This window comes from Dipodomys merriami, unplaced genomic scaffold (genome assembly GCF_024711535.1).
Source record: "Dipodomys merriami isolate MVZ:Mamm:240054 unplaced genomic scaffold, mDipMer1.0.p SCAF_6, whole genome shotgun sequence".
Classification (NCBI taxonomy): domain Eukaryota; kingdom Metazoa; phylum Chordata; class Mammalia; order Rodentia; family Heteromyidae; genus Dipodomys; species Dipodomys merriami.
This window is the reverse complement of record NW_027206179.1, coordinates 5916320-5939411: the sequence shown is the minus strand read 5'-3', so window position 1 is coordinate 5939411 and position 23092 is coordinate 5916320. Positions and strand designations below refer to the sequence as shown.

General features: G+C 36.5%; 1 protein-coding gene across 1 annotated transcript; it reads left to right on the top strand.

Moving 5' to 3' along the window:
* Positions 1-4254: 4254 nt before the first annotated feature.
* Positions 4255-21332, top strand: LOC138813718 (vomeronasal type-2 receptor 116-like). Its single transcript, XM_070002102.1, has 6 exons — positions 4255-4370; positions 12991-13279; positions 14368-15174; positions 16392-16619; positions 17566-17689; positions 20058-21332. Exons 1-6 carry the CDS (start codon positions 4255-4257, stop codon positions 20975-20977), a joined length of 2484 nt encoding a protein of 827 aa, XP_069858203.1. The 3' UTR covers positions 20978-21332.
* The last annotated feature ends 1760 nt before the right edge of the window (positions 21333-23092 follow it).

The following is a 23092-nucleotide window of genomic DNA, read 5'->3' as shown; positions in this document are numbered from 1 at the left end:
AATGCAGTTCAAAGCCAGCCAGGACAGGAAATTTAACTATAATTAACTACCAAAAAAGATGGAAGTTGTGGGAATCCTATAGTAAAGTTGCTAGTCTCCCATATAACTAAAAGCAGAAAGGCTCAGGAAATGAGAATGGGAAGCAAAGTATCTTAGATTCAATCAACAGTTCTGGAGTGGATTTCAGGTAGGGTAAATACAACAACCATCACAATTGTTGCATCTTCTGAATTCCCAGATTTAAACAAGCTTCAGCACAAACCCATGAAATACTGGGGTCAGCTACTTCTCTAAGCTGTCCTTTTAGCTGCATGTGGAACCACAGCTCAGCAGCCTCTAAGGAGGGAAACAATGGGCAAGAGCAGAATAAACTGTGAATTGATGGTTGAGTTTGGCAAAGGGGAAGACACTGGTTTGGTAAGAACTATGTGAAGCTGGGGTGCTAAGGGTTCAGACCCCTAATACTTTCATTGAAGATTATATTGAACTCTTATGCTGGAAGATGGGTGCTTAATAGAATCAATTTTAGAGTGACACCTCCCAAAAGCCACCTACTAGGTTAAATATGTCACTCCCAAGAAATGGATGGACTAGTCGAAAACTGTGACAAATAATCACAAACATATGTTAAACCCATTCAGCAAAGTAGATAATACACCAGCAATCAACAGGCTGAAAAGTCAAGGAATCCAACAAATTCCAAATAGTATCTAATACAACTAATACACAGTATCATAAATATCAATTAATAAATATAATCAAGGAGGTGAATGAGATCTAAAAAAAAACATTGGTTTTTCAAAATAGTAGAAACCATAAGAGGAGAAATTATCTATCGGGTATATATTGGGAAAAGTACTATTGTGAAAATATATAAAACTCTTAAAGTTTTATGTATGTATCTGTAGATAGATAGATTGATAGATCGATTGAGCGATAGATAAGATAGATAGATAGATAGATAGATAGATAGATAGATAGATACATAGATAGATAGATACATAGATAGATAGATACATAGATACATAGATACATAGATAGATAGATATCCCACATCTGGAATCTTCCCAGATGTGCTTCAATGGATAAAGGGACCAAGAATGTGGTTTACATATACAATTGTCTTTTGTTTATTCATAAGAACTTATGATATACCATTTGTAATGAGATGTAATATTCTGGAAAAATGTATAAGTCAGGCCTACAGAAACAAAGGATGAATGTTTTCCTTTAGACATGGAAGCTAGAATTAGTTATATAGTAAAAGCTTAGGTGATCTCAAAGTGTTTTCAGATGTATTAACTGAAATACCATAGATTCTTGGGAGAATTCAAATAATGCAATTCCCTAGAAAGGCAAAATCAACTTTCTGCAAAATAAAACACCAGGAAAGGGGGAGAGGGATCAAATCGGGAGAAAGCGGTGAACAAATGAAGAGCAGAAGAGGAGAATGCAGTTACACATCCAATGTATATCATTCAAAATGAAAAGATGGAAGAGGTGGATAGGGGAGAGATGAATGAAACATTGAAAGGGGTGACATTGATCAAGTAATATATGGTATTTATAAACTGCTTTATTGAAGGGCAACTTCACTGTACAATGACTTAAAATTATTTAAATTTAAACACTAATAAAGTGGGGCTGGGAAGGAGGCTCAGTAGTAGAGTGTTTGGCTTGCATGTGTGAGGCCCTGGATTCCATTCCTCAGCACCACATAAACAAAAAGAAAAAAGCCGGAAATGGCGCCGTGGCTCAAGTGGTAGAGTGCTAGCCTAGAGCTGAAGAGCTGAGGGACAGTGCCCAGGCCCAGAGTTCAGGCCCCATGTCCGGACCCCCCTCCCCCCCAAAAAAAAACTAAAAAAGTAAAGAGGTTTTAAAATTATTTTGATGTTTCCATGCCTGTATATAATGTACTCTTTTCAGAAATATACCAAATAATTTCCATCAACACCAACCCTTCTTAAAATTATTTCTCATTATTATATAATGTATATTAAGTACTTTTATCATGTGGAAGTTGTTATATCTCCATTGACCTTCTGTCTCCAACACAAACCATGACTTTTATTTCATTCCTACCATTAATTCTTGTTGATCATTTTTGTGCCAGTACTAATGCTTGAACTCAGGGCCTGATTCTCCAGATTATTTCATTCTGATATACACCCACTTTTCAATGCTTTCTTGAGGTACATGATAGGTGGGTACTGCAAGATGAGCAATAAATCCAGCCCTTCTTTTACACTGAGTATTTTTGCAATAGTATCTTGCTCTGGCTACATGCCAATGCCTAGGCTCTAGTCTTTCTATTGATGCCTGCTGCCACAGCTGGAATGACAGGCATATGCCTCAATATCCAGCTTCTTCTATTTACACAGAATCTGATGATATTGTTTATAGCCTGGGCTGGCTTGGAATCACAATCCTCCTGATCTCAGCCATCTTCCTCAGCACACTCACACCCACACCCACACACCTCCACACACAAATGACTTGAATACAAAGCATGTACCATCCCACCCAGCTATTGATTAAGAGGATCTCATGAAAGTTGTGCCTGGGCTGTCTGTGAAATCTGATCCCAATCACAGCCATGTGAGCACATTGTGCTACAGTTAGGAGCCTCCATGCTTGCTCAATTCTTTAGTATGCTGGATATGGAATGCAGGATCTAAAACTGATCCACAGACCTTATAGTATTCATCAAGCTTTGTTCTTCTTTCTTAAGCTATCTCAGTATTCCTTAGAAAATAATTACCAGTGTCTGATGCTTCAAGTATTTCCCTTATATATATTTACATAAATAGATATATATATATGTAGTTTTGTGTTTGAATCTCTTAGGTTGAGGACTCTCGTGGAATGACAGTTCTCAACAAGGAGCAATGCAGTTTACAAACACAATTTGTTACAGAAGCAGTCTTGTGTCCACTATATGTAATTGGCCATTTTGTCAACAATCAGTTGGCTGTAGCTATGTGGGATTGTTCTGGATCATCTATTATATTTAATGGTTTCCAGCTGTTCTTGGCACCACTGTCAATGAGACTTTATTTCAGTAGTTATGTAGTAGAGTTTGAAATCAGGACTGCCATATTTTCAGAATTGTGCTTTTTCCTTGTGGTTTTGTTCTTTCATTGTGTGAATCCAAATAAATTTGAAGAGACTTTTTTTTTGTTAAGGACAACATTGGAATTTTGAAGGGAAAGGTATCTGTGAGTTTCTTTGTAAATTGGGAATTTCAATGATATTCATGCTTATCCCTAGAAATGGGAGTTGCTTCCTGTTCTCTTTTCTTCTCTGATTCTTTCTTCTAAATCCTCTGGTTTTCAAGACCCATAGAGGACTTTGATGCCTTAACTTGAATTTCTCTTAGACATCTTTGGAGGCTATGACAGACAGGTGGGTTAAGGGAATCTTCATCAATAACTTTGGGCTGGTGTAAAACTTTCTGCTTTACAGTTGAGAATATGAAGATTCTTCTCTGAATCAAGGCTGAGCAAAAGAGTTTCTGGGATGTCTTGCTTCAGTGAGGTTGCAGCTATCTATGATTCTAGCTCTTTTCGAGGTGGAGATTGAGGAAATAAGAGTACCAGGGCAGACCTATAGCGTTGAAACTATGAGATATCATTTGCAAAGAGAGCATGTTTGCCTGGATTTGGTGTATGTGAATCAACCCTCTAAGTACAATGCCCTTATAATTTTAGTTGGTAACTCACAGGCATAGACTTTCTGGCTATTTCACTCTCCACTTGACATATTATCACCTCATGCAATCCAGTTGCATCATCCCAAATGACTTTCATGCAAGTGGTTTCTAGACAGACTTTGGACAAACTACAACCAAGATAATTCCACCTCTGGGGCTTCACTATCTGTTGTCTTGGATAAAATTACAGCACCTGCTGTGAAGAGGGCAAATTTCCAAACATGTTTTCTTACATATGTTTTTCTTCCTGACGCAAGGCTACAAATGCAGAGCCAATGGGAATAGTCTTGCACATTACTTCTGGGGACTCACATGAGGCTTTCATTAGAGGTGAACTATAGTGTAGATCTCTGTCAATAAAAAGACATATGCACATATACAAAGATATACCAATACATATAACTGAAATTGTGGGCCTCACTTCCCACCAGCATTTCTGCTTGGCAGAGGCTTCACGGATGTGGCCTTTGACTTTCACACTCTTTCTTCTCCATCTTCCCCTCCCTGTCAGGTCCTTGGCTGGCACTAGTTGCTTTTCTACCATGAAGCACCGAGCACACATGGATGGAGATGTGATGATCACTGGGTTTTTCCCTCTGAACACTTTGGGAATAGATCACAGTAACAGCCATGCTTCCAGGCAAGAAGAGAACAAGATGTGAGTAGTTGCATATTTTATTTTCATTTACAGATTTGAGGATGTTTGACTGGTGAGGGAACTGTGGGTGTACACATCAATGATCTCTGTCTCCTCTACACTGACCTCCATTACTATTGCATCTGTAGCAGCTCAGCTTCACTGTTTTGTCTTACATCTACTGTTGAGTGATTTTCTGTCTGTTAGTAGGAGAGGATTCTATTTCCCTCCCTATAACTTCTCTTTACAGCATACCTGTATCTTCTCAATTTAAGCTGTGAAAAATGAGGTGATGTTACAACAATAAAATTGAGTCACTGGCCTGAGTTCTGTATTAAAAGCCTGCCACTTCATTTCCAACACTAGACACCTGAAAACATTTCTTTAGTAAAATCTATATATTGAGAATGTTGATAAAATTTCTTATGGTGGCTCATGCCTGTAATCCTTAATACTCATGGAGCTGATATCTGAGGATGGAGCTTTTAAGCAGGCCCAGGCAAGAAAATCTGTGAGACTTTTATCTCCAATTAACCAGCCAAATGCTGAAAATGAAGTTGTGGTTCAAGTGGTTCAGTATGTTAGCCTTGAGCCCAAAAGCTCAAGAACAGAGCCCACGCACTGATTTCATGATCTAGAACTGGTGTGCACATGGGCATGTGCGCGCGCGTACACACACACACACACACACACACACACACAAAGTCACATACATACACATTGCTAGTGTACACAAGGAGTTACTGTTCCAAATTAAGCCTTGTGGCATTGTTTCCTGTCAGATAGGTTACCGAGCAGCTCAGTGTTATGAAAGATTCCTCATTGGGGAATTTACCTAACCAAGATGAATTCTTGTTTCCTTGTGCACATGCATATTCTTGAAACTCCGACTGTAACAGTCTCTCACTGATAAGTGGCTATACTCAACGAAAAAAGAAAAGAAAAATGACTGCACAGAACTTCAAGGAATTCTAGCAAATTATCTGATTCCTATTGCAAAAGAAAATGTCATTGTCTCCATTATTGGCACTGCTTTTTAAGTGCTGGTATGACAACTACAGCCAGATGCAGCTGCCCACAATTGAGAGCAAAGATACCAGGATAGGAATTACTCTCTTCTATGCTATAGAAGATTCATGGCTTCATTTTATATGTCCCTGATATGTTTATCTTTCTCACTTTCATCCTGGTCCTGGGATATTAGGGCCTGTGGGCTGCTCCATTTTTGCTGAAGGCTAGTGCTCTAGCCCTTGAGCCACAGATTCACTTCTGGCATTTTTTGCTGGTTAGATGGAGATAAGAGACTCAGCCCTCCCTTCCCAGGCTGTCTTGAAACCATGATCCTTAGGTCTCAGCCTTATGAGTAGTTCAGAATGAAGGTGTGAGGCGGTACTGTCTAACTTCTCTTATTCTTTATACTCCACACCATATACCCATGTTTAGTTGATTTTTATTCTTTTAACTTCCTAGTATATATGTATTTTTGTTAAGCTCTTAATAGAGACATGTTGAGATGCATGTTTTCAAAAGATGGATGTTTCTTTTCTATTCCCAACTACAAAGTAAAATCTGGTTTGGGTTAGTAAAATTTTATGCATGCTATTGACTACAGATAGAAATATGTATTGACTAACTCTTCTCATAGATAAATAGAGCTCTGTATTTAGAAAACAGTAGTTGTGAGATTTCACTCCTCTATGTCCAGTGCTGTTAGCACATGTTTGCCAATTTTGATACAATATGGTGCTTGTGCCTAGTACCTAGTTCATGTTGTAGTTCCATACTTTGATTTTATTCATTTACTGTTTTAGAACCATTTCTTTCTGTTTTTTGTTTTGTTTTGTTTCTGTTTTTGGTTTTTTCATGGAGCTTGAACACTGGGCCTGGGTGCTGTCCCTTAGCTCATCAGCTCCGGCTAGCATCCTTACCACTTGAGCCACAGCACCACATCCGTTGTATGAGTTGCTTATTAGAGATAAAGCCTTTCCTGCCTTGGCTGACTTAGAACCACGATACTCAGATGTTGACTCCTGAGAAGCTATGATTACAGGAGTGAGTCACCACGCAGGCTTTTTATAACCATTTCTATATCGTGTCACACATCAGTTCTTTCTCTTATATCTCTAATTTCTTCTACTCATTTTCACTTTTTTGAGGTAGCTAGGAATAAGCCATTGATAATTGGCTTACTCTGGAATTTTGCATACATTTTTATCTCAAAGCTGGTACTTTACCACTATATCCCTACTTCAAGCTTTCTGCTGATTGACTGGAGATAAATGTGCCATGGTCTTTTCTGTGACAGCTCCTTTTGACTCAGGATCCTTTCCTCTTGATTTCTTGTTTAGCTAGGATTGCAGGTCTAAGCCACCAGTAGAGATACACTTAATTTCTTGAAGAATCACTAAACTTCAATTTTTATGTACCATTTCACAAACTTTAATTTTTCTCTAGGCTAACAAATAACTAATGGGTGCCCTGAAAAACCAAATTATTGAGTATCATTTTTCTGTTGTGATTTTCTGTTTCTAACTTTTAAGTGTTTTTACTGTTTACCCAGGATTTTTCTAACATTTAATTTTAGAACTGTTTTCCACTACATTATTCATCTTCTGTGAGATATATAGGTGGCAAGATTTATAACTGTTCATTTGCCTGTCCTGCCATTTCTTTCATTGTACTGAAGATTTTCAATTGGATATAAACTCAGTTAATTTACATTTCCAGTGCTTGGGGTACATAGTTTGTCCTTGTAAATGAGATAAAGGATTCTGCCATTTAATCAAACCCAGAGAATAATTATGCTACTTCTTTTATGAGCTATTGAAATTTGTTTAAGTTATCTGTTTGTTTTTACATTTCCCTTTATTTTCACTATTACTTACAAAGTTCAAGTCTCTATTAAGAAATAATCTATTTTGAGATTAAAATACTTATTGTCTAGATTGAGTGTTTCATACATGCATGCCCAGTTTCACTATGCCACTGCTTGCTAAGTGTGTCATCCTTGGACAATGTGTTATCTGACAACTTCTCCAAGAATCAGATATCTATTGTTTGCAAGTACTTATGGTCTTATATTTCTTTGATACATGTATCTGTTTTTTCAATTTTGTGTCATTTTTTTAAATTGTGAAAATATTGTACACAGGTGATACAATTATATGGGTAAGGTAAAGTGTGCATTTCTTATCAAGCATTGTTGCCTCTTCCTTTGTTTCCCCTTCCTATCCCTTCCCATCTCCCACCCCTTACCCCCAACCCCATTTGTGCAGGATGAATAAAGAACAGGTATGAGATGCTTTTGTGTTGTTCTTGTGTCTTAAAATATGTCTGGCTCATGGAGGATTTCCTTGTTCATAAAATTCAGTTTTCATTTTCTCTTTCTGTAAAGGAAGTGATAGGAATTTTGATGTAGACCGTACTGAGGGTTCTATAGATAGTTTTTCAGTAGTACAGCTATTTTCACCATACTGCTTCTGGCATACAAAATAATGAGAGATGTGGATTCACATGTGTAATTTTGTTGCTTTTCCCTATTATGGTTCATGACTTTTTTCCCTATTATGGTTCATGTTCTTGTAAATCCTCCTTTTTCTTTATAGATTATTGCTACCTTTGGTAGTCTCTAATTCTTTTTTTTTTTTCAGTTTTTTTTTTAATTGTATTTTATTTTATTTGAGAACATACTGTACAGAGGGGCTACAATTACATGGGCAGGATAATGCATACATTTCTTACCAAGCATTGCAGCCTCCTCCTTTGTTTACCCTTCACTTCCCTTCCCCGCCTCCCCCCTCCCCCCACCCAATTTTACCCCCCTCCCTCCAACCAATTATACCCCCCTCCCCCCCCCACACCGACATTGTAAAGCTGGTTTTGACATGACATTTTGTACTTCTCATTGTTGCAACAGGTCCACCTGAATCCTTAAACGACTTGTTTGTCCCCATGTCCTCCACATGTTATACTGACATCAAATATAGTGAAAGCGGGGGTTACACTGTGGGGGAGGGACATACAAAGCAACAAAGAAATAATCTTATAAATGCGTTAGAAACACATGCATGAAAGAAACGAAAACATTAAAATACATATTTAAGGGTTCATTTTCCTAACATCACATTATCTGACCTTTTCCGCTTGACTCATACCTATACTAGATATTGCAAATAAGGGAAACCATGGGACCTATGCTTCTTTGGGCCTGGCTTACTTCACTTAATATAATTTTTTCCAAACCTTTCCATTTCCTAACAAATGGGGAAATGTCATTCTTTCTGATGGAGGCATAGAATTCCATTGTGTATATATACCACATTTTCTTGATCCATTCATCTACTGAGGGGCATCTGGGTTGGTTCCATGTCTTAGCTATGGTAAATAATGCTGCAATAAACATAGTTGTGCTGGTAGCTTTAGTGTGGTCTTGTTTGTAAACATTTGGGTAAATGCCCAAAAGTGGGATTGCTGGATCATAGGGGAGATCTATGTGAAGTCTTTTGAGGAACCTCCATACTGCTTTCCAAAGTGGTTGAACAAGTTTACATTCCCACCAACAATGAAGTAAGGTTCCTTTCTGTCCACATCCCCTCCAGCATCTGTTGTTGTTAGAGTTCTTGATTTTTGCTGTTCTAACTGGAGTGAGGTGATATCATTTCATTTCAATATTATGGGAATATTTTTGGTGTTTAACTTGTTAATTCTAGCCTTACAATAGTGGGGCTTGCACATGTGCTCAATGTATTTTAAATAATATTTTGTATGTGTTTTTATTGGAAAAGTGCTGTACAGAGGGGTTACAGTTTGAGCAATGTAATGAGTACATTTCCTATTGAGTATTGTTGCTTCCTCCTTTGTTTTCCCATTACCAATCCTTCCCTCCCACTCCACAAGTATGCCCCCCAAAAGTTCATTTTCAACATAGTTTTGTACATCTCATTGTTACAATGGGTCAACCTGTATCCTTATGTAAGCATTTTGTTTTTTCCCTTTTCCTCCCCAAATTAGAGAAGTGTATATACAAGATACTGGCCACCATCATCAAATACAGTGACAATAGTGGTTATACTGTGTGGCAGGAACATACAAAGAAATGAAAAAAAACACATGGTACATTATAAATACATTAGAAACAATAGCCAGAAAGAAAAAATATATTTGTGTCCCTATTTTGGGGTTCATTTTACTTAACATCATGTAATATGACCATATGTACATGGCTTTGGCCTTGTCATAAACACATACTAGTTGTTATAAATAAGGGAAACCATGTAATGTTGTTTCTTTGGGCCTGGCTTACTTCAATGTATTTTAAATGACATATATTTATTTGATTTTTGGTAGGTCATGGTGCTTGAACTCTGGATTTGGGCACTGTTCCTCCATTCTTTAGCTTAAGGAGAGTGCTCTATCACTTGAGCTACATTGCCACTTCCTGTTTTCTGGTGGTTAAGTGGAGATAAGTGTCTCATGGACTTTCCTGAAGGGGCTGGCTTTGAATCATGATCCTCAGATTTCAGCCCCATGAGTAGCTAGGATTAAGCCCCTGGCAACCAGCTATTTCCATACTTTTTATATCTGGCTGTTTTGTTTCCTATCCCATGATCTCTCCTGTAGAATGCTCAATATGTGGGTGAGAGATGGTTTACTCAGACATTGTGTGAAGTGTTCTCTAGGTGTATGTGAGGCTCATCTAATCAAGTTTTATTGTGTTCACAGGAAACAGGGTATATACATTCTTGTATATCTTTCTTGTTCATTAATGTTTCTTACTTTACTATTTCATGTAGGAAGGGTTTAATAGAGATTCATTCTATTAACTGTGCTTTTCTGGGAACATTTTTATCCTTCCTCCATTTCTACGGTTAGCATTACTAGGTGCAATACTCTTGTTGGATAATTTAAATTTTTTATCTTCAGAACTGTAAAGAGCTCTTGCCATGTTCTGTTGACTTATATAGACTCTATTAAGCTATTATAGAAATTGGTGCACACCTATATGAATACGAGTCTCATTTTTGTTATACTTTAGAGAATTCTCTCTGTATATGTATTTCAGTTGTGGGAGCTTCATGCTAAGACAGTTTGCTGTAGATGTCAGGAACAAAATTTGATAATCATTTCAACTTTAGGACTGTTATTTTGTTACTTTGAGAAAATACTCTCGTAAACTTTTTTTTAAATTTAATTTTATTTTATTTGTGAACATACTGTACAGAGGAGTTACAATTACGTGGGCAGGATAATGCGTACATTTCTTACCAAGCATTGCAGCCTCCTCCTTTGTTTACCCTTCACATCCCTTCCCAGCCTCCCCCCTCCCCCCAATCCCAATCCTACCCCTTCTCCCCCATTCCCCCCCTCCCCCCGCTCCCTCACCGACGTTGTAAAGCTAGTTTTGGACATGACAACTTGTACTTCTAATTGTTGCAACAGGTCCACCTGTATCCTTAAACAACTGGTTTTTCCCCATCTCCTCCACAAGTTATACTGACATCAAATATAGTGAAAGCAGGGGTTATACTGTGGGGGAGGGATATACAAAGCAACAAAGATATAATATTATAAATGCATTAGAAACACATGCATGAAAGAAAAAAACATTAAAATACACATCTAAGGGTTCATTTTCCTGACATCACATTATCTGACCTTTTCCGCTTGACTCATACATATACTAGATATTACAAATAAGGGAAACCATGGGACCTATGCTTCTTTGGGCCTGGCTTACTTCACTTAATATAATTTTTTCCAAGTTTTTCCATTTCCTAACAAATCGGGAAATGTCATTCTTTCTGATGGAGGCATAGAATTCCATTGTGTATATATACCACATTTTCTTGATCCATTCATCTACTGAGGGGCATCTGAGTTGGTTCCATATCTTAGCTATGGTAAATAATGCTGCAGTAAACATAGTTGTGCTGGTAGCTTTAGTGTGGTCTTGTTTGTAAACATTTGGGTAAATGCCCAAAAGTGGGATTGCTGGGTCATAGGGGAGTTCTATGTGAAGTCTTTTGAGGAACCTCTATACTGCTTTCCAAAGTGGTTGAACAAGTTTACATTCCCACCAACAATGAAGTAAGGTTCCTTTCTGTCCACATCCCCTCCAGCATCTGTTGTTGTTAGAGTTCTTGATTTTTGCCGTTCTAACTGGAGTGAGGTGATATCTCAATGTTGTTTTGATTTGCATTTCTTTTATGGCTAGGGATGTTGAACATTTCTTCATGTGTCTATTGGCCATCCTTCTTTCTTCTTTCTCATAAACTTTTGACAAATTTTTCCCACATCTTCATTCCCACACTTTATTCCTCCGTATGTGTATGTTCAATTAAATTTTCCATAAGCTTACTAATTTCTTCTGTTTAGAACATTTTGAATATGACAGATTTTGATTGTGGTCATTTCACATATACCTATAGTATAGATTGAACAAGTTGATCCTTTCCCTTAGTACATCCAATATGCCTTCATTGTTTCCTTTTAAACAATACCAGTTGATTTCATTATATTAGATTCTTTAGAATATGAGAATAGGCCCACACAATCTCAGATTGCATGTAAATACATACAAACACATACAGACATTCACACAAATCCTTGTTGCACATAGACAAAAAATGAAAGAAGGAAAAGTACTTTGATCCTTTCTATTTTGCTCTCTTGCTTCCTTTACAAATATCTCAATCTAAATATATATGGAAGAGAGTAGTGATCAACGCATTTTACCATGGATGCCTTTTAACTGGGGTATCTAAAAAGCTTACCTACAATTCTATTCTCAATCCTCATGGCATGATTTCCCGTCTCCAAAATGAGTTCCTTGAAATTGGATGCATCCTTTTCATTGTGTTACATAAATAAAAATAAAATCCTTGCCCCCAATAGTTCAGTTCTTTTTCTGGTTGTTATTAGTAAGAACTATTCAATATGTTGGTCTGTGAGCAGAACTGCTATACAATCATTCATAAATAACACTTTGCTTCTGCATATTGCAGATAATTAAATATTGCTTCTGCATATTGCAGATAATTAAATATTCCTTAGTTATCCTGACATGCCTCTAAACACATAACAAACTGGGTGACTGAAAACACAAAAATTATTTTCCACACAGGTATGGCCAGTTGCCCTAGTATAAATGCAACACAACAAACATATGCTGTCTGATAAAAACCAAATCCAAGATAAGAGTCTTTCCTATGGTGCATGTGGTAGAGGGGAAAACAAGCTCTTCCTCAATTTAAATAAGTATCTGAATCTCATTCATGAGAAATGCCCTTCATGTCATTATCTAGATTTTTTATTTTTCGGTCATGGATCTTGAACTCTGGTCGGGTACTGTCCCTAGGCTCTTCAGCTCAAGGCTAGCACTCTACTACTTGAGCCACAATGTCACATCCAGCTTTTTCTGTTTATGTGGCGGTGAGGAATTGAACCCAAGGAAAACACTCTATCACTGAGCCAGCTTCCTAGCCCACTTTACCTAGATCTTTATACAAGCATAAAACACTACATTCACATTCCATTCTGAGGTAATATTTTAACATATTCCTGGACAACAAAGCAAGCATTTAATGTATCATAGTCTTAAGTTTTGGAATATTCCTCCTCAAATTATTTGCTCATTTTGCAGGTTTATTTTCAAGAACTACCAGAGTGTTTTGGCCTTGGCTTTTGCTATTGAGGAGATCAACAAAAATCCTGATCTTTTATATAACATGACTTTGGGATTTGATATTTATGATGTTGAATTCAGAACTTGGACAATGTTTAAGAATCCCTTCACTTGTCTCTTTGGGAAGTACAAGATTCCAAACTACTCCTGCATGAGAAAAAGCAGGTCTATAGCAGTACTTACAGGACCATCAGGAATAACATCTGACCAGATTGGGACATTATTAGGACTCTACAGATTTCCACAGGTGAGGGTGCAAAGTGTGGAAGGATATAATAATGTCTAATTTGGTGGAATTTCTGATGTTAGAAGAGAATGATAGGAAGATATTCTAATTATGAACCCATGAAATTTTGTTGTATCAAAGAGTATTTACTCAAAGATATTTGGAAATATATATTTTCACACTTTGGAAAAAGAGAGAAGATTTGAGCTGACAAATGTATAATGTATTATTTTGAGACTTATCAATAATTTTCTTTAATACATCAGGAAATGGAAAATGGTATAGCAGTGTGAAAATATATTGAGAGTGTACTGATTGCTCATAGCAGTAATCCTAACTAATAAGAAAACATGTCTCTCAAATTAAATATCAAAGGGCACAAGGTGAATGCGTGAGTCCATTGGTCAACACAAGTCTTGAGCTAAATTGCCAAGGAAGTGCAAAAAGCCATGAGTTTGTGCCTCTGGCATTCACACACACACACACACACACACACATACATATGCATGCATGCAGGCACACAAAACTTACTATATTGAGTGAAGTAAATCAGGTTCAGAATTAGAAAGTGTAAATATGTGAAAGTTAGATCTAAAATATGAATATGTCATATGAAATAAGTATGGAACACATTATAGCCACTTAAATATATACACGATTAATCTGACTTAAGTAAGGTATACACAACCGTGGAACTCCATGGTGTAACTTTTCTGGCCTATTAACAGTATAAAAATGAACACCAAAAAGGTGAAGCATATCTGGTCTGAGTGGGGTAGATGTTAAGGGAAAAATTCAAAGAAATATAGAGTGGATGGGTGGCAACAAACAATATGATATACAATGGGTATATAAGAAAATGGAATTAGGAATGGGTCAGGTTGATATAGATGGGAAGAGTTGATGGAAATAGTGACAAATATCGAGATAATTACAAGTCAATTGATATGTTGTCCAAAATTTCAAAAACAATTAAATTATTTTTTCAAAAACTAAAACAATATCTACCTTCTACCTACTTCAATTGGTTCTTAAAAGAATTCAAGATTGAAATTATAATGCATAGAAATCTTCTCATTCATGGAGCATCCAATTTTCTTTAACTTTAGCTTACCTTTGGGCCTTTTGATCATGCCCTGAGTGACCATAACAAGTTTCCTGCTCTCTATCAGATGTCCCCAAAGGACTCATCAATAGCTACTGCCATGGTCTCCTTACTGCTTCACTTCAGCTGGAACTGGGTGGGACTATTGACCTCACAAGATGAGAATGGTGCTTGGATTCTTGCTGAATTGAAAGAAGAGATGGCCAAAAACAGAGTTTGTGTAGCCTATGAGCTAATGCTCTCAACCCAAGATACATCATATGTATTCAAACTCATGGCAGTTCATAAAGAGATAAATCTATCTTCAGCAAGTGTCCTCATCCTATATGGTGATAATGATTCACTGATAGCTTTAATGATATTTATCGAGCAAATTTTTATACATGGCAAAGTTTGTATTGTGAACTGTCAGTGGGATTTCACCATGAAAAGGAAATATTTCATGCTAGGCTCATTGCATGTACCTCTTATTTTTACACACCATCATGTAGAAGTTTCTGGATTCACAGATTTTGTCAAGGCAGTTAAGCCTTCCAAATACCCAGAAGACATTTTTCTTGCAAGGCTGTGGTTTCTGTCTTTTAATTGCTCAGATTCTGAGTCTGACTGTATAACATGGAACAACTGTCCTCATGATGCCTCTTTGGATTCGTTGCCTGTGCATAGTTTTGAAACGATTATGTCTGGAGACAGTTTCAATATATACAATGCTGTGTATGCTGTGGCCCAGGCTCTGCATGAGATGTTTCTTCATCAAAGAGAAGTTCAAACAATGGGAAATAGAAAACAAAGAGTGCCTTCTCCAGAAGAGGTAATTCTTCTATAGAGAAGTTCAAACAATGGGAAATAGAAAACAAAGTGTGCCTTCCCCAGAAGAGGTAATTCTTCTATGGAGGAATATCTATGAAGGAGTACAGATTATGAGCAAGGGTACTTTCTAGAAGAGATCCTTACTGTCTGAAATTCAATATTTCTGTATGTAAGTCTGCTTGTTTCTGTACTTGTATATATATGACTTGTGTTTATATTCACAAATATGAAAATATGTTTATATTCATATGTCATACTAATTTGGTTGTTGAAATTAATTAATATTGCTGTATTTAAAGCAATTTTCTCAACTGTTTAGCTTTTCCTTTCTATTATCAGAAATTAATAGGAGTACAAATTTGAACAAATATAGAATCACATTCAAAAATTAAACATTTCATTTGCGTATCCAAAACTTACGTGATTCTTTATGTGTCCATGTAATTAGGGTAACATGTGTGGATATGCTGGTAAGAAAACAACAGGCCAGTAACAAGATAAAACATATTCCATATTACTGTAAGTTAATTTTGGCCAGTGCAGGGACGTGAACACACTATCTGGGCTATGTCCCTGAGTCTCTATGTACTCAAGGCTAGTGCTCAACTACTTTAACACAGCATTTCTTCTGTTTTTTTCTGAATTGATTTTGGAGACATGGTTCTCTCTAACTTTTCTGCACAGGCTGGCCTCCAATCCTAATCCTCTTGTCTGAGAAACCTACATAGCTCAGTTTACAACAGGAGTTGGCTGATGAATTCCTTTAGTTACTAATAACTCATCATGTTAATATCCAGTATTTTGAAAACTGCAAATTGAGCTTCTCCCTATACTTTCCTTCAATCAAAGCAAAGGATGACCTAATGAACAGAATTATTCGTATTTATCATGAGAGACCAATTTTATTCAACTTTTGGAATTAAACATTTAACAACCTGAAATTATAAACGTTCATAAAATAATGGTTAGGGCAAGATCGAGTAAAATGATATCTGTGGAAAAAGTCTTTCCACTCCTTTTCTAAGTGACCAGTAAAGATTATTTTTCAGAGTGATTAATTATTTCTCCATAGATTTTTCTTCTGAGACAATTCATTGTATGTCATTACTCTTTTTGAATTCAGAATCAGAGATTAAAGGCAATCAGGAGTGTGTCTTACTTCAGGTTTTTTGTCTTAACTCTGGGATGTACTTCATTATAAGATAATGTCTCTTTTAGCTGCACACTTTCCTGAAGAGCATCCAGTTTTATAATCGTACTAGAGATCAAGTGATTTGGGATGAGAAAAGACAACTGGAGCCAGAATATGACATTCTGAACATTTGGAATTTTCCAGAGGGTCTTCAACTTGAGGTGAAAGTGGGGAACTTTTCTCCATTTGCTCCACATGGCAATCAAATGTCTTTATCTGAAGATATGGTAGAGTGGGCCATTGGAACTACAGGGGTGAGTAGGATCTAATTCTAATAATTTTAAGGACACACATCAGTAAGAGTCACCTTTAAATTTATACCTGTCTGAGTTACAGCAAATTTCTCCTATAATCCTAGCAGCTAATAGAGCTGAGATTGGAATAGCATAGCTAAGAGTCAGCTCACATTGGAAACTCTGTGAGACTCTTATCTCCAATTAACTACCCAAAACCTGGAAGTAGAGCTGTGACCCAGGCAGTAGAATGCTATCCTTGAGTGAAAATAGCTTAAGTCCAGTGTCAAGGCCTGAGTTCAAGTCCCAGGATCAGATACAAAAGGGTTAAATGTGTTCCTACATGTTGATTTTGAATATTGTCATAGAATGCAAATTTGATTTATGTCAGTAGGTATCTAACACTGTGATAAAGTACCTCAGGATGTAGTTCATGTGGTTGAAAGCTTTCTTTTGCTGCTTTCTGCAAAGGTTCATTTAATGGCTAATTGATTTGCTATTTATTCACCTTTGGTTAAGATGAATCATTGAAGGCATCTGTGATGAAAGTCCCATGTCATGGCCACTGGGGAAAAAAGAGAAAGATAAGATGACCCTGGGGTTCACATAACCCTATAAAATGGTTTCCTACTTGCTCTTTCCCATGTCACACATTAGTAGGTTACAAAATATAATGGCATGAATTCAAGGAAAATCCATAGGGCTGTACACTTAAATTACTTTCTCACAACAACCTTCAGCCTTTTAAAGATTCCATACCTTTCAGTTATTCAACAGGCTAGATCAAGGTTGTAGCACATAGCCTTTGGAAATCATGGAATATGGAATATAAAACAGAATTCAATTAATTGGCTGCAATTACCTGCCTAAATTATTATCCTCAAAATCACATTCCTTAAAACAATGGATTTTTGCAATGTTCTATATGAATGTGAACAGTCACTGGCACACTCCTGCCTTTCCTCAGACTCCTCACTCTGTCTGCAGTGAGAGTTGTGGTCCTGGATTCAGAAAATCTCCCCAGGAGGAAAAAGCTGCCTGTTGCTTTGATTGTGCACCTTGCTCAGAAAATGAGATTGCTAATGGGACAGGTGAGTCTGTGACTTATGAAGAAATTCTTTACCTCTCCCTAGTTTTCCTCAGTCCAAACAAATCAATGCAAAAGCTGTGTATTAGGATGACAGACCTCATGCTCTTCTCCCTGTTAATAACTCAATTCTGATAAGTAGTGGTATTACTACTTGTAATATACTAGATCAAAGCTTTGAATTATATATTTAGTTATAGTTTCCAGGCTATTGCACGGAAAGTTATCTCCAGGAATCCTTCTTTTTTTTAAAATATTTTATTGTGAAAGTACTGTACAGAAGGATTACAATAAGATGGGAAAGATAATGAGTACATTTCTTATCAAGCAGTTCAGCCTCCTCTTTTGTTTCGCCTTCCCATCCCTTCCCAGGCTCCCCTTCCCACCCAACCCTCCCCGCCCTAACAAAGTTGTAAAGTTCGCTTTTGACTTGACAACTTGCACTTCTCATTGTTGCAACGGATCCACCTGTGTCCTTATTTAAACGACTTTTTTATCTCCTTCCCCACCACAAATTATACGGACATCAAATACAGTGAAAGCAGGGGTTATACTGTGGGAGTGGGACATACAAAGCAACAAAGAAATAATCTTATAAATGCGTTATAAACAAATGCGTAAAAGAAAAAAAACATTTGAATACATATCTTAGGGTTCATTTTCCTAACATCACTTTATGTTACATTTTCTGCTTGACTCAGACATATACTGGATATTGCAAATAAGGGAAACCATGGGACCTGTGTTTCTTTGGGCTTGGCTTACTTCACTTAATATAATTTTTTTCCAAGCTTTCCATTTCCTACCAAATGAGGCAATGTCATTCTTTCTGATGGAGGCATAGAATTCCATTGTGTATATATACCACATTTTCTTGATGCATTCATCCACTGTGGGGCATCAGGGTTGGTTCCATATCTTAGCTATAGTAAATAACGTTGCAATAAACTGAAGGGAACCTTACTCCATTGTTGGTGGGAGTGTAAACTTGTTCAACCACTTTGGAAAGTAGAACTCCACATAGTGTTCCCCTATGACCCAGCAATCCCACTTTTGGGCATTTACCCAAAAGTTTACAAACAAGACCACACTAAAGCTACCAGGAATCTTTCTTAACACTAATCATTAGGAAAAGTCTAAACACTAATAGGAAGTTAAACCTAAGTATTACTAAAGAGAGTGTTCATCTTAGAAGTTATATTGTATGCACACAGGAATCATGGATCTCACATATGTTTTATATCTCAGTGCCCAGAACCCTTCTTGGCCCAGTAAGCTAAATTCAGTGTAAGAAGTGAGCATGACTATACAATGTCCAAGAGAGATTAATCTGTGCCCACAGCTTCAAAGGAGAGCAGGCGAGTCAAATCTAGTGAGATGAAATCAAGGATAATGTACCATAGGGTAAAATTAATGTTTTAAAGAGACATGTGGGGACACTTAAGCTGTTTAGTTACAATTTAAATATGATTGAAGAACTGTTAATGAGAGTGAGTGGTGTAGAAAAATTTAATAAGATGGTATAGTAGCCCAATTGTTACATTATAAATACATGTGATAGTCATTGAGTGAAAACAATCTTAAGTAAAAAAGACTGATGGAAGTATAAACATCACCCCATTTGTAAGCAAATGAAAAAAACATGGAAAAAATATTAAGTGAAGTAAGCCAGACTAAAGAAACATAGTCCCCATAGTATCCCTTATTTGCAATAATTAGTATATGTCTAGGATAATCGTAGCAGGTAAACAGAATAGCTCAATCGCCTTGATCATATGACCATATAAGGTGATGCTAAGTAAAATGTACTTCAAGAAACAAGTAGAAGAAGTCTTTCTTTATTGTTGTTTTCTTAATGTACTATGTGATTTCATGCATCTTTTGTATATTTCCCCCCTTTTAGTATACTCCTGTTGTCACTGTATTTGATTTTTGTAACCTAGAAATGTTTATCTGAATTAGGGGAAAAAAAGGGAAAAACAGAATAGTTAGACAAAGGACAAAGTGGAAACCAATACAACAACGACATGCACAAGACAGTATGTTGGAAATAATCTGGGCAACTTGTGGGGGAAATCGTTAGGGAAAGGAAAGTAGGAGAAAAATGAGGGAAGGGGAAACATGTCTGACAAAAAGTACTTATTATCTTATTTATGTAACTGTAACCCATCTGTACTTTACCTTGCAATAACAAAAGTCTGAATAAAGAAGATAAAAACAGGAGGTGGTTATGGCCTGGGAAAAATACAAAAAAGCTTTTATGATACTAAATGCTGACACCTCAGAATTTCACTTAAATGAAAAATTTCTTAAAATCTTTAAGAAAATGAGGTTCATAAAAAGAAGTAATGGTAATGTACATGTCTCAGCAGATATGGAGCAATGTGTGAAGTGTGAAGATCATCAGTATGCCAACACACAGAAGAATCAGTGCTTCTTGAGAGCTTCAAGTTTCCTGGCATTTGAAGATCCCTTGGGCATAGCTCTGGCTTGTATGGCTCTTTGCTTCTCCTTGCTAACTGCTGCTGTTCTTGGGGTGTTTGTGAAACACCAAGACACTGCCATTGTCAAGGCCAATAACCTGGCTCTCAGCTACATCTTGCTCATCTCTCTCATCTTCTGTTTCCTCTGTTCCTTGCTGTTTCTCGGCCGTCCCAACACAGTCACATGCATCCTGCAGCAGGTTACATTTGGGGTTGTGTTCACTGTGGCTGTTTCCACAGTGTTGGCCAAAACAGTGACTGTGGTTCTGGCCTTCAAGGCCACTTCCCCAGGAAGAAGGATGAGGTGGCTGCTGGTATCAGGGGCTCCTAACTTCATCATCCCCATCTGCACCCTCATCCAGGTGACTCTCTGTGGACTCTGGCTGGGAACCTCTCCTCCCTTTGTGGACACTGATTCACACTCAGAACATGGCCACATCATCATCCTGTGTAACAAGGGCTCCCTCACTGCCTTCTACTCTGTCCTGGGATATTTGGGCTCCCTGGCCCTGGCCAGCTTCACTGTGGCTTTTCTGGCCAGGAACCTGCCTGACACCTTCAATGAGGCCAAGTTCTTGACCTTCAGCATGCTTGTGTTCTGCAGTGTGTGGCTCACCTTCCTGCCTGTCTATCACAGTGCCAAGGGGAAGGTCATGGTGGCTGTGGAGGTCTTCTCTATCTTGGCCTCCAGTGCTGGCCTACTGGGATGCATTTTTGCTCCAAAGTGTTACATCATCTTGTTAGTTCCAAATAGAAATTCTTTATATGGCTTCAGGGTGAAAGACAGTAGGAGAAATAAACATTCTTAAGATTAAGCACATATGTTTGATTCATATAGACAAGGTCTGATCTAAATCTACAGTAATTATGCCTTTTGTTATAATTTATATTTTAGAATTTATATTTCAAAGACTAAGGATCTAGTGTGCATTTTCCTAGCAGTGGTAGTCAACAAGTGATGGTAATCACAATTTCAACTGTAGTTTTGGTTCTATATTTTTGGTTCCTCCTTTTTAATCTACTCTTAATTCTATTATCCCCACTTTATAATGTCTTTTCACTCTTGTTTTCCCAGTAACTCTTCTAAATTTTACAGCTTATTTACTTCCTGTCTGCACACCAACATGTTGCAGAGCCCTCCAAACTATTTCATTAATATTTTCTTCTTCACAAATTTACATCCTTTAATGTTGTACTTATAGTTTTTTTATTCAATACTTGTATATTTCCATTCACACATTCACCTTTTGATATTATCCCTGTGTCTCATTTATGGGACCTTTCTCTTTGTCCCAGTCTTTCTTTCTCTTTGATTTACTCCATTTCCTTCTTTGTCTTCCTCTTCCTTTTCACACTATTTTCATCATATAACTTAGGAATGAAATGTATGTATTACAAAAATTAAGCCTCTATTAATGATTACAATGTGTAAGATGTTTTGCACTTTCTCCTTATATTAAAGTCCATTATTGATAATAGTAATCCCCTTCTTGCCTGGATATCAGTTATATTTTATGGTTGATTCATCACTATGCATTACTTTGACACAAAGAATTTTGAACATTAATTATATAAGATTATCTATTAATAACATCTTTCTTACAATCTGTTCAACATGAACATTTTTATTTGTCATATTTCAAAACTCCTAATTTGATAAGAAAAGCATCACTTATTGGTTCAAATAGGTTGACTTAGTCCATTCCATATAATTTTTACAAAATCACATATTTAAGTGATATAGACACAATTGCACTCATTTCTTGTCTCTTCTACTGTTAGTTACATGTTTCTTCTCATATTAATTCAATTCATTTATGCATATGTGTAGTCAAGGCCTATATTGTCCTTTAACTCTGTCATTCAATCCTTCTTTACCATTTGACTCACAACTCCATTTTTAGCTGTTTGTCTCTTATTGGAAATCAGAGTCTGATACATTTTCTTCCCCAGTTTGACTTCAAACCAATTTTTATTTTTACATTTCTAAATAATAAATAAATGGCTATGAAATGTACTATAATTTTGTATAATTTAAAATTTTAGTTTACAAATAACAATATTTGACAAAATATTGTGTGTATTTTTTTTGTTCAGGGCATAATGTTTAACAAATGAAAATGTAATTAATTTTCAACTTCCTCAGTATGGTATTCAAGATATTAAAATATACATGTTTTTACTATATCCTTTATTAATTTAAGGCATTTGATTAGTAGAATTGAGTTTATATTATTGAGTAAAATACTGAATCATCATTGTATGATATGAAATTATGGGGAGAATATTTGGTTTCATTGAATTTGTATAGCATTTTGTAGCCTTTGGTAATTTTTTCTTAGGTTTTCTGTAATCTTACACAACATTTTTCTATTAAATGAAGAAATGAAAGAATATACACATGGATGGGTTGATGTGTTGAAGTAAGATAGGATGAATGGGAGATAAGGAAAACGTAAATGCATGTAAAGGAAAAATTCATAGATAAATAGGTAGAAGAACATAGGCAAAAATGGAACAAGGAAAATGTAGCCATATGTGCTATGTTTATTTGTGTTACAATAAAACTTTATTCATAAGAAACAGGCTGCATTTGGACCTCGAGTCATGGTTTACCTATTTTCTGTGTTGTGTGTGTTTGTGTCTGTGTCAGTATTTGTGTGTGTGGTATTGAGAATCAAATTTCATATCTTTTTATCTGATTTTTGTTGTTTAAAACAGGTTACATATATTAAACATTGGAAATTTCATATGAATGGAGCAGCATATAGCAATAAAGACCATTAGGATGATTTAAAATTTTTAAAGGAAATAAAATGTAATGGATATAGGACATTTAGAAAAAAAGACTTTATATGCTCACATAAAACTACCATAATGAAATTAATTTTTAACTATACACTCTATTAAAACCTTAAAGTAAT